The following is a 13,246-nucleotide window of genomic DNA, read 5'->3' as shown; positions in this document are numbered from 1 at the left end:
TTGTAAAATACATTATTACCTCACATCACATTGTTAATTTTATAAAGGAAACATTATTCGATAGTATTACGATTTCTAGTGGCGGATTCAAGATTTGCTAAACGGGTGGGCAAACTAATAGGCGAGTCTTTACAGACAGCATGCGCACTTGAAAGGAATTTTATATCAAGGGTGATAAGTCAAGATGTTTTCTAGTTGTATGACCCTGTAGGCTCAAATGTTAAAGACGTATAATCTTCTAATTTTATCAAAATACGTACCAATGACTCTGCTAGGTCAATTCACGTAGAAGAGAAAGTTTCCCCAAACTGGAGGCACGTTCCCAGCGCCTCCCGACTATGATTTCCTTCTCTTGGCAATACTTGAATTAACTTTCTATTCTAACTCCCATTGATATCAAGAAATGGAAATAAGTTAATTGTACCGTGTACACTACTTACACGGAAAGTATAAATAGCAAACAATAAGACTACCTACTAACAGTCATAATTGCAACTTATTCACGCGTATTTCCCGTATATACTACTACCGTCCTTCCGCGATTAATTTCTCATGCGCTATTATTTTCATAGTTCTGGAACATAGAGTATTATTTGAGCATGGGGCGCAATAGTCTCGCGCAGCCAGTCTATTCCGTTGGCGGGGAAATTAAAAGGGGAAGAGCTGGCGGTTCCAAGACTAGGGTCGCAATTCAAGCATGGAGCTTTAGTATTTTGCAAACACAAAGACTGTTGCATTGTTCTTGTGCAACAATACAACACACTACACATATAAACGAACAAACTACCTAGTCTAATATTACAGTTTTACTGTTATGTATCGTGGATACTTTCGTTTCATTTGAATCGTACTCCTGGTCTACAGGATGCGTTGAATCTTCATCGCCACTGGCCATCCTGTACGTGGTGTTTAGCCATTTGCTTTTCATAAAGCGTTAGCACCTAGAAACAACGCACATGCATTTTTCCAACAACAACCAGGCTTCTAGAGAGCGAAAGTGCCGCTAATATTTAGGCACCATGCTGTACGTGTAGCTGAAATGTACCTGACTTGAAACATTGTGGTTGTTCCAGTGTTTCTGTTCTGCAGTATGACAGCTTGAATTTCCGGTGTGCGTGAGTGTACATGCATGTGCGTGGCTGAGCGATGTTGTTGCAGCTACAGTCAGTATTGTCGTCTTCAACAGAAATTTGGCGCTCCGTGGAAATTTGCGAATAGAAATGTGGATTGTCCATGACAGCGCGTCTGTTTGTCGGATGAAGCGACTGACCTGTAAGTACGCATGCCTGGAGACGGCAAGGCCGGATCCAGGAATTTTTGAAGGATGGGGTTCACCGTTAGCAGTTATTTATAGCATTACTAGTTTTTTCTTTTCTAATGAAATTATATGAAATTATTGAACCACGCCTATTGGAAAAGAGGGGGTTGCAACCCCCTAAATACCCCTCTGGATCCGGCCCTGACTGACGATTGGCACCCTTTGTTTACACGCCTGCATTGGAGACCTTATTTGAGACGAACCACGCCTATTGGAGAAGAGGGGTTGAAACCCCCTGAACACCCCTCTGGATCCAGCCCTGACTGACGATTGGCACCCTTTGTTTACATGCCTGCATTGGAGACCTTATTTGAGACGAGTCGGTTAGGCTAAATACCTCAGTAGGCAAACTTCATCACGTGACGAGATATGATAACATACACGGGCCGATGGTTCAGCACTTTAGTGTTTCTCTATTTATCTGCATCGCTTAGAGCATAAACAGAAGCATATACATGTGCAGTCCACTTAGCTCCACTTCACAATATGCTCGTAGTCTACATGCGTTGTTATAACTAATTATAGCAGCACATGCATGTCGTCCTCTCTATATGCAATCCTCGCTTCTGCGGTCCATTCTTCACGACATCCATAATTGTGCTCAGACTTAATTTGATGTGAGAAAGATACTCAGCAGCATCAACGAAGCATAAAACGATATCGAGCTTTCCGAAGTGTTGGTCTATCGCGTAAGAGAGTTCTCTCGTCCAATTTTTCTTTGCGTTACCAAATTGTAAATATGGCAATGCGTCGATTTAACCAACTGGAAAGATTATTAATTCGTCGCATTTCGTCTTCCCGTACATTTTCCTTTGGAATAATGGATTGTATAGCCACACTCTTGAGCTAAATACTCCAAAGTTATGAAGTGGTAATTAAACATTTTCCTAAAAATTACCATATCACAAATTTTTCTCTTTTCTTTTATGGCACATATCTAGTAAACACCATACCTTGCATGATTTCATAGATCCTCATTTGGTTACTATGAGACACTGCTCTCAGTAAGTCGAACAAACGTCCTTGTCACTGTTCCTTTCGTTAGCTACAGCGTTGACAAATGCTGCAGACTCTCGAGTGACAATCATTGACTCTGCAGTCACATCATTTTTGTAGAATGCAGTACTTGCTACGTCATTGGCAAATGGAGGGCGCAGATGCATCATATAAAACGTAAGCTAAATAGATATTAAATTTAAAATGTTTATAAAGTGTATAAAAACATTTAACTGAACTGTCAGTTTCACAATAAATTCTGAACTCAATTTTCTCCTTTTAATAAGGTCGGAGTCAAAGTTGTCACAGATCACTTGGTGGAAAGGTAGACAACTCTTGAGGAAGGTAAACTTCCGCTTGGCCTTGTTCACTTCAGACACAACACTAGATTCAAGATTGAAGTTGAGGCGAGAAATGCTACTCTTAGCAATATCACGTGACTTGTTTATGCCAAGAGCCGTCTGCGACATGTCGGGTTATATTTCTTTACAAAAGCGAAGAAGGACTTTACCACTCCAGCATACTCCAACGATAGTAATCCAATATTAGACCCAAACTTTCCGACCACTAGGTAGGGGTTTTGGCAAACCACCTATTCAATACGTTTGGAAAAGCATTGAATTCAGGCTACATATACATGAGAACAATTCAATTTCCTGTACTTTTTGCCTTCATTGGCAAATTGCATTGTTTCGATAATCTCCTTGTTTGTGTAAGCTTCATCATCATCCAAGCTCAAAACCAAGATTGCGCTCCCAACTAAATTCAATGATCCTTCGTTCATTGCTCTCAGCTTACCATAGCTCTGGCACAGTCGTCTTGCTCTGTCGTCGTCAATACTGCAACCGGAAAGTCAGCAGTAGAATTTATCTCATCGATTATCTGCAGTAGCTGTTGGTAAATCTGACGTGTGGATGCTAAGCGACCTGAAGAACGAACAACCGTAGCTAATTCATTATCGGTAGAAGAAAGTTTACGACTGCTTACAATCTTCATCAATAACATCAGCCGTACAAAATATTACAGTTCCGCATAACTATAGTATGTTTTCTGTTTTCGTAATTTTTCACTTCGTCCTTTCCAACTTTTGCAATTTGGCAAGAACTCAAAAGGAGGGAATAGTCCATGCTTTTTGGCAGAATCCTATTCCCTTCGAACGTCACTGGTTGGGGACTAAATAGAGAATATATATACACACACACATACATACATACATATATATATATATATATATATATATATATATATATATATAGATTAGTAGCGTAGGAAGATGTTCACGAGCAGGGGTCGGCTGTCTGGTTGATGTCACGAGACCGTAAACAGATTTATAAATGTCACCATCACAGAAAATATAAATTCCTAAACTGAACGTGGAAGCTTTAAACCTCTCCCCCCCCCGCTTTATGCTTCGGTGTATATGTACAGATAGCTTCTTAGATTAGATTTTCCCACTTAGGTGGAATATATTGATGTATAGTCGACATTAAAATTTATGTTTTGGACATTTAATGTTACTCTAATATATCAATCTGTATGCTACGAGTACTTAAAGTCTTGGATTATATTATGGCAAGTTGTTTATTAAGTACAAGTGTTGTGTTTGCCCTCGAGCAGGGGCGTAGCGTGGCACGGGCTATACAGTCCCATCATTTGTAGGCGTGGTCATAAAAATTGTGGTTTGTAAATATGTGCATACGCGTAGACAGCAGATAGTAATCGGACCGGCCCAAACGAGCGCTAGTAAGCGTGGCAGTTCAACTCACGCAAAAAGTGTAATTTTATATAATTACTTCACTTGCATGATGATTGGACGGTGCAGTAAATGCAAATAGAAATAGAATTAGAAATGGAAAAGACGGTACCGTGCCTAGGTATTACAACTAAAATGATATAAAAATTACGCGGTAGTAATTTGTATAAAAAAATTGTCATTTAATTGGCTCATTCTTTCACGGGAAGTTAGTATGATTAAGCTACTGACGAAAATGCAATTTTCAAATATTGGCCGCAGTACTATCTACGCTTCTGTCGTGTGAGAACCAAAGCTGAATATGGTATATACACCACCCCTTTTTCAGGCTGGATCTACCACTGATTTTAATGTATCAGTAAATTCTTTAGACCAATAAAAGTGGGTGTGTCCCGTAGCATCGTGTAGTTTACCCCCTCGATTTCTAGAGGTCAGTCACTCTACGACCTTGCAGGCTCGTGTACCTGTTCTTGAATGATTTGGAACAATCTCCTAGTGCGGTCTAATCTCCCAGACTTTGGGGTGTAGTTTGTTTGCTTTCAGTATGTTTGCAAATATAAGGCATGACCGTACTAGACTTGCTGCTGTTGCCAGCTAGCGCATTAACAACAGTTACATGTCATGAAACAATCGTCTAACACAGCGCTCACTTGTTCGTCTTTTCCAAAGCCACGTAGTAAGGTAAACTCTGTGGCACGTACGCCATAATGAGGAAGAGGGTCTCTGGTTTCCAAAACACGGTTCGTCTGACAGTATTCTATGAATGAATAATGTATTGCAAAATTCAACTACTCATTTATAAAACCAAGTATATATATATAATCCAATATATTATATTTATATACAATATATTGTATTATATATATATATATGTATATATATATATATATATATATATATATATATATATATATATATATATATATATATATGCACATATTAAATACTATATGACCTTGAGCAAACGTTGGAGGCAAGGACTCCAGCTTCTTTTGTAGCTCTTTTCCAACACCAGCAGCAAAATCTGAAACTAAACGCTTTATCTTTTCCATTTCTTGCTATGATACCATTGGCGACAATGCTTGCATAAAATGTCGGCAGGACTCATTAAGATATGGTATTGGTTAAGGAGGTAGACGATCTTGGAAAAACATGGTTAAGCACTGCTATGATAAAAGAAGCCACTCCCTTTTGCAGAAAAAAATCTGCAACAAAAAATTGGATCGAAAAAACTAGAGAAAAGAATACTTTTGATACAACCGACGGAATATATTAGTTGATTTTTTGTCATGAGTTTATGAGTTTTCAGCCAAAGAAAAGGAATGTATAGCTATTATTATGGAGCGGATAGAAGCTGACAATGGTTCAATACAGTCGATAGTTTATTCTACAAATTGACCATCAATCTTTCCAGGCGCGGATCCATGTTCAATTTTTCTTGGTGCCCAGATAATATTAACTAATTATATATACAGACATCCCCATTACATGTAATAACAAAGTATGATCAGATCTGACAACAACTACCATTTAGCAAGAATAATCCTTAAAAATTCCTTATTGACAAGATTTTCAGATTCCATTCTACATCGATGTTTCTTTGCAAAGTCATCAAAAATAGCGGCATAGCTTTAAGATCCAAAAATGCTTTGACTTTCATTGCCGGCTACCATTGATGACGACGCATCCGGGAAATGAGTTACTCACCTACTATGGAGTTCGGTATCATACCTATAATGGATGTACTAGATCATGCCTGCGTATTATTTAAATCTAATAATGGCAGAAGGAGAGGGTTTTAATTTGGCTATAATTTGTGTTTGAACTGAATGTATGCGTAATTAAGAGTGCATGCCTGCTACAAAGAGAAGAGGTTATAGTGTCTGGTAAAACACACCAAGCTTCCTCTATAAAACGAACAATATGATGTGAGGTAATATATTTTACAAGATACTGTTCTTGCATACAAATCAGTAGTATACAGATAAAAACTGAAAAATTATCACCAACAGAAAATGACCCAATGTTTAGTCACCCCTGCAAATTTCTCAATTTCAAACATATTGTCCCCACAGAAAACTTATCAGTCCCTGGACAAATAATTACAATTATAGATGACCGCGCGGCCTTTAATGTCTAGACTACATAGTATAAGATATCGCCGGGACGTTATTACGCAGCTCAATCTAAATTGCTAAATATTCAGTTGACTGACAAAATCACACTTCATCCATATACTAGTCTACTTGCGCTATTGCTGCACATTAGCAGTCCATGCCACAATTTCAATGTCATTTCATGTTTACTGCGCTCCATTCTTGATGACATCCATGATTGTGCTCAGACCCGATTTGATGTGAGAGAGATACTCGGCAGCGTCAACGGAGCATGTGACAACGCTGAGATTGCCGGAAGATCGGCCGATTGCATAGTAGACTTCCCACATCCTGTTGTCTTGCAAGTTAGCAAATGGCAAATAGTTAAGTTCATCATCGTTGAAATCCATAGGATATATAATAAATACTTTCATTGTTGCCTTCCCGTACAATTTGCTTTCAAACAATGGTACTTTCATGCCAACTTCTTCAGCTAGATACTGCAGAGTCATAAAATGGTAATTGAACATTTTTCCTATAGAAAACCACTCTATAGCACAAATTACTGGCATGCAAATAATATATACGCTGTACCTTGCATTGTATCGAATATCCTCATCTGGTTAGTAAGGGAGGCCGCAGTCAGCAAGTCGTACAAACGTTTCTTGTCACCGACTCCTTCATTAGCCACAGCGTTGACGAATGCTGCAGAATCTCGAGTGACTATCATTGACTCTGCGGACTGACCATCTTTGTAGAATGCAGTACTTGCAACGTCAGTAGCCATTGGCAAGCGCATGCGCACTGTGTAAAAAGCTAACTAAGTAGACATCACATTTTCTTGTAACAATTAAAACATGCGCTCATAAATATATTACCTGAGCTGTTAGTTTTACAATAGAGTCCGGACTCAGGTTTCTTTTCTTAATGAGGGCATAGTCAACGTAGTTGCAGATCACTCGGTGGAACGGTCGATCACCTCTGAGCAAGCTAACCTTCTTCTTTGCCTCGTTCACTTCAGATACAAGATCAGGATCGCAAACAAAATTGAGGCGAAAAATGTTGTTTTTGCAAAATCACGTGATTCATCTTCGATACTCGCAGCTTGCGACAATTCGGGGGCAAAATAGCGCTCAAGGGCAGCCAATGCTTTACCATCTCCAACTAAGTCCGACGTTACTGCTCCTATGTAGCCAGACTTTCCGACAACGAAGTTAATGCTTTTGCCAAACCATCTAACATTGAGAGCTGAACATGAGCAGTGCATTAGCTCAATAAATATATATCCGTCAGGCACCTGTTTCCTCCATTGCCAAATTGAATTGCCTCAACAATCTCTTTGCTTCTATGAGCTTCATCATCATCCAAACTCAAAACAAACATTGCGCTCTCGACCAAATTTAACAAGTTTTCGTTCTTTGCTCTCAGTATCTCCATGGCTCTGGCAGAGTCGTCTCGTTCTGTAGTCGTCAATACTCCAACTGGAATGTCAGCAAGAGAATTTGTCTCATCGACTATCTGCTGTAGCTGTTGGTATATCTGACCGGTGGATGCCAGGCGACCTTCCATTTGAGAAAAAGGAAATCATACACATCTAAATATTTGTTGTTACTGAAAGAAACTTAAACTGATCTTACCATCTTTATCGATAACATCTGCTGCGTAAATGTGACCGTTTCGCATCACAAGAATATGTTTGCTGTCCTCGTATGTTCTCACTTCGTCCTTTCCGACCTTCGCGATTTGGCAAGAATTGAAGAGAACTGAATATTCAGTCATGGTCATTGGTAGGCCTCTTTTCCCTTCATACATTATTGGCTTAGGACTGAAAGAAAATTATTTGCAATACAATGCAATTTTCTTCATTATTTAAAGGTAAAGCAAGTCAAAACTATCTGATGTCGTGTTACTACAAAGAAATTTGGACCAGCTGTATAGATCATCAGCAAAAACAGTTGAGTACTTTCTAATTATTTGAACTAACATCACTGTGATGCAACCATAATAATTGTTATTAGCGATCGCTGACTACCATTTCAATTACGACCAATTTGGCTTGCTGTTAATGCATAATCTTTTTTTCTAAAAATTTCAAAAAGGAAGATCAAACGTTGCCGTTGGTATACTTTAGATCAGTTGGTTTAGTCGTGAAATGATTATACTGTATGCTAGCGGACAAAATTTTAATTGCAAGTACAGATAAGCAAGAGTTTTCGTTAAAGACGAAAAACAAATAACAATAAGAGTAACGTTTAGGTGAACGTGGAAACTACTTTCAATATTGCATAAAGTTACGTTTATGGTATATGCGAATGTTAGGAAAGGCTACACACACACACACACACACACACACACACACACACACACACACACACACACACACACACACACACACACACACACACACAGACAGACAGACACAGACAGACACAGACACAGACACAGACACAGACACAGACACAGACACAGACACAGACACAGACACAGACACACACAGAGACAGACACAGACACAGACACAGACACAGACACAGACACAGACACAGACACAGACACAGACACAGACACAGACACAGACACAGACACAGACACAGACACAGACACAGACACAGACACAGACACAGACACACACACAGACACACACACACACACACACACACACACACACACACACACACACACAGACACAGACACACACACACACACACACACACACACACACACATACACGAGCGCGAGCACATACACACAAACAAACACCTGCACACGCATCTCACTCATGCACATGCACACACACACAACTGGATTGCATGCAGCGATTTTGTTCCTATTGTGAACTGACGCTATGTCGACCGACGGATCCTGCAAAGATTATTTTCCCAAGAGCTCTTGTAGATCTGTTTTACTTCCGTATCGCACTGGACCACTCCACAACACACTATGAAGTCTAGAGCAGTACATGGTCCGTTATTTTCTATATTCAAGCTGTTGGAAAATGTACTGTCTGCTGTCTATTACAGTACAAACGCCATGCACTCTGTATTTCACTTGTATTTATGGTAACTTGTTTATTTACAATTGTTGTCATTGCTGTGACTACTTGTTCTGCAATTGACTCAAAATCTTCTCCAAGTGCGGTTTAACCTCCCAGAATTCGGGGTGTACTTTGTTTGCTCTTAGCGTATTTGCAAATCGAATACAAGCTCATACTGTAGTTGCAGCTAATGAGATCTACATAAACAATTAAACGGGTAAATTAAACATGACGAAATGAAACGTCACAAAACAATTGTTAATTATCTTGCTTACTTGCATGTCTTTACCAAAGCCACGCAGCCACGGAAATTCTACGCCAAGCGCCCCAAAACAAGGAAGAGGGTCCCTGCTTGCCAAAACACGCCCTCGTATACAGTAGTCTATTAGAATGAAAAGTTAATGCAAACTTCAGTGATGAGCTGTTCATGTGTAACGCAGGTGTAACACTCTGCCCAAATTCACAATTCAAGTTCGCGTGCAACTCAGGTGTACCACTCTGCCCAAATTCACAAATCAAGTCTATACTATTTTACATATACCAGCTGCATCGCCCTGTCTTCGCCTGGTTAGATAACTTACACACATGCAGTATCAATTAGCAGACCCTATTTTCCTCTAATATAATTTAAGAATTAAATTAAGTGCAAGCTTACGATTCACCATGTATGCGTAGACACACCCACGTTAACTTGAAATCGTGTATTTATGCACACATTTATCCACTTACCAGTTTGAGATAACATGCTTTTAACTACATAGCGATTTCTCGATATTTTTCCTTGTTGCACGTGACCCAGAATGGGTGGAGCACAGAGCGGAATGGCATCCGGCCAGACGTCTACCATGAAGTTGTAGACTAGCTTAGTGTAACAACGCATACATCTGACTTGCAGTTGTTGAATTTCCGTAGAAGAAACACCGCTACTAGCCTCGTACCAGACCCTCTCGCCGTCGTGTCCGGTATACGGGAACCGGACACGACGGCGCGAGAGCGTCTGGTACGGGGCTAACCGCTACTGGCGCGTCGTCTGTCGCTACGGGTCTAGGCTATTCCTCAATTCTAGCCAGCTCTTGTAGCCACCATGTAAAGATAGATGTACCCACTGCGTTGCCGGCGCGGCGCCTGCGGCGTCCGACACCTCTTCGTGGCATATCTCACGCTCCGAGTTGCAGATGTCGTCACGTGATGCTCTTTGATGCACCCATTTCCGTGTCACGTGCAACTAGAAAACGACCGAGAAAGCGATTTTTCGTTCAACAGCAAGTTATATCAAGATGTAAATGTGTTGATAAAGAACCTAACACACTTGTCGTTAGCTTTCAGGAAATGTCAAGTACGAGGAGCGAAACTGCCGTGGCGGACAAGAACGCGATTCGCCCTTCTCTCTATACCAGGAATAAAGACAGTAGGTAATAAAACTGAGATGAGCCCTTGTTCTGCTTCGTTGTGACACAACAATTAAACTTGAAATCGTGGCCCGTTTCAAGTTGGCGTGGTGTGCCAATTAGCTCGATGCGCCGCACCAGAAGAAAGATCTTCTCGATGATGAAGACAGCGGGACTCAATTAGTGTAGCGTAGACAGGAATTAGACGTGAACGTATCGAAACAATCATCAATAGCTACGAGAGCTGTGTCATTCGAAAGCTCAATTAACAGGCATTTCAACTGTGTATGTATTGTAAAAAATATAAAAAAACAGTTTGAGAAAATGATGGGTATGTACTTAATCATGCTCATCTTCTACATCACTATCCAGTACTTTAAGTGTCACACATGACTGCTGCGTTTTAATTAATTTAGGTAAAAAGACTGTGATGTAGGAGATGAGCATGATTAGGTACATACCCATCCCTACATACAAATAATTTTGTCAAAATGATTTTATAGTTTTTAGGTATAAAGATTGTAAAGTAGGAGATGGGCATAAATGACATAAGTACATACCCATCCCTACATACCCTTCATTTTCTCAAAATGGTTTTGCAGTTTGAAATGGAAATGACAGTTTTAGTAAACGTGTGCAGCTCGGCCGGGAGTTCAATCTTTGATTGCTTCTCTAAACAACTCCCACGTTACGCTCGGCATACACGGAAGTACGTAGCAGCTGACGGATGTACGTAATAACACTGATTGCATCTATAAACAACTCCCATTACCTAGATAAGAGATACACGCTTACATGCACAGAGAGTCAGGCAGGACGCCGCGCCGTTGAACATAGTCGTACTGTACATGTTCAACTACACGCAACTGTAAGCAGCATGTAGCAGCAGGCGGAAGTGGCAATTAGGCTTCCAAATGGTAGTCACATGTACACACGTGACCAAAACAACATGGCGTTGTGGAAAGCAGTACGTGAAATTGCATGGCCGCAGTTGACTGATACAAGGTGACTTTGCACAAATCTAGCTGTTGGGTCAGTGCAATTCTTCGGACAAAAGCGAATCGTTTGGTGTGACTCTCGTCGTTGTAGCTGCTTCAAGTGAGGCGCTAGCCTGGCTGACAAAAGTGAAATGTGAAATGTGAAATGTGAAAGAATAAATCGGGTTTTTTACTTGCCGATAGCTGGCTTCTGAGGCGCTTAGTGTCAGCGATGATAGTCTGGCTACCATTAGCTAGTTAGGAACGTTTGAAGTTGAGCGCTACGTGGGTCCGAGATCTCTGTAATGAGTTCTGAGAGATCCGGTTCGGATGCGACTGGATACTTTTGTATGGGCCGCCATTTTAGATTCTTCGCATCCCTACATAGGGAGTGCTACCGCACTCCCTGATTTCTGCTTCTATAAAGTGGCTACAGTCTCCAATAATAGCCTATTAGGTAAGCGGATTGCGGGTTACTAGCGCGCGCTACCCAATCAATACATTCTTGGTGATATGTGATAATATCAAATGACTTCGTTAATAATAAGGAAAGTGTGGCGGCAGTTTTGAATGGGCTTATAGCAATACGATTACAGCATACGATCTTTTCTTTTTCTCGAATTATGTGCAGTGAAGAAATTTCACTTCACAAACACACACAAACGCGCAGACAAGCAAGGCAACGAGAGCACAACACGAGCTAGCACAAACATGCACATACAATATTGATCACATGACCTTGAGCAAATCTTGTAGCTCCTTTCCAACTCCAGCGGTAAAATCTGACACTAACCGTTTTGCAGTTTCCTTTTCCTGCCCTGACACCAAAGGCGACAATGATTCTATAAAACGTCGGCAAGATTCATCAAGGGTTGGTCTTGCTAAAGGAGGTAGATGATCCTGGAAAAACATGGTTGGAACACTGCTGTGATGAAGATAGTCACTCTCTTTTTCACTAGCAAATCTGCGACAGAATATTAGAGGTTAACAAATAGAAAAGAAACAAGCCTAGACAAATATTGACTCCATTCTTTAACAAACGCTGGTGCTTCATTGTTCGCGAACTCAACCCAAATTTACGAAACTAAGTTATTGCATGATTATGTCCAATTTTGTCGTGCGTATCATAGCCCATCTCTTCTTTGCTAGAGTGCTGATGTGCAAATATGAGCATGGCCGGATGTAGAGTCATACATCAATTGTTAGACACTCCCCAATATGAGACACTGGCGCACGGAAACCAAACAATGATTTCTTGTATCCATCTAAGGCATGAATGTAGAGAGTAGTCACACGGTAACACGACGTGCTATCTATCTATCTATCTATCTATCTATCTATCTATCTATCTTTTTTTTTTTTTTTTTTTTTTTTTTTTTTTTTTTTGAGACACGGGTTGAGTACACCAGCACGTCAAAATCACCCGGGGACCGAACCCGGCCATTCCGCCAGCCACAAGAATTTCTTCTTGTGACTCCTGTCTGAGTCGTATTTGGACAGGTCTTATGTATGATAATCATTAGTGTTGCACGAGAAGTAAAAACTGACTAAGTGAATGCGATCTATGGTGCCCCGGCCCGACTCACGCCGAGGTGCGAGGCGTACATGTTAAGTCCATCACGACCGTTTTTATGAAATGTGGACATACACACAGACTGACTACACGGTTATAAATGACTGACTGA

At 40.5% G+C, this 13,246-nt stretch overlaps 1 protein-coding gene across 1 annotated transcript; it reads right to left on the bottom strand.

Annotated features, from left to right (window-relative positions):
• Positions 1-6,369: 6,369 nt before the first annotated feature.
• LOC134198312 (carnitine O-palmitoyltransferase 2, mitochondrial-like) lies at positions 6,370-12,590 on the bottom strand. Its single transcript, XM_062667680.1, has 8 exons — positions 12,586-12,590; positions 12,300-12,525; positions 7,801-7,897; positions 7,461-7,725; positions 7,244-7,398; positions 7,042-7,178; positions 6,758-6,983; positions 6,370-6,698 (listed from the first exon to the last, which is right to left on the bottom strand). The coding sequence occupies exons 1-8, from the start codon at positions 12,588-12,590 to the stop codon at positions 6,370-6,372; spliced, it is 1,440 nt and encodes a 479-aa protein (XP_062523664.1).
• Positions 12,591-13,246: the final 656 nt, after the last annotated feature.

The sequence above is a fragment of the Corticium candelabrum genome, chromosome 2 (genome assembly GCF_963422355.1).
Source record: "Corticium candelabrum chromosome 2, ooCorCand1.1, whole genome shotgun sequence".
Taxonomy (NCBI): Eukaryota; Metazoa; Porifera; class Homoscleromorpha; order Homosclerophorida; family Plakinidae; genus Corticium; species Corticium candelabrum.
The sequence above is the reverse complement of the archived record's forward strand: the minus strand, read 5'-3'. Positions and strand labels throughout refer to the sequence as shown.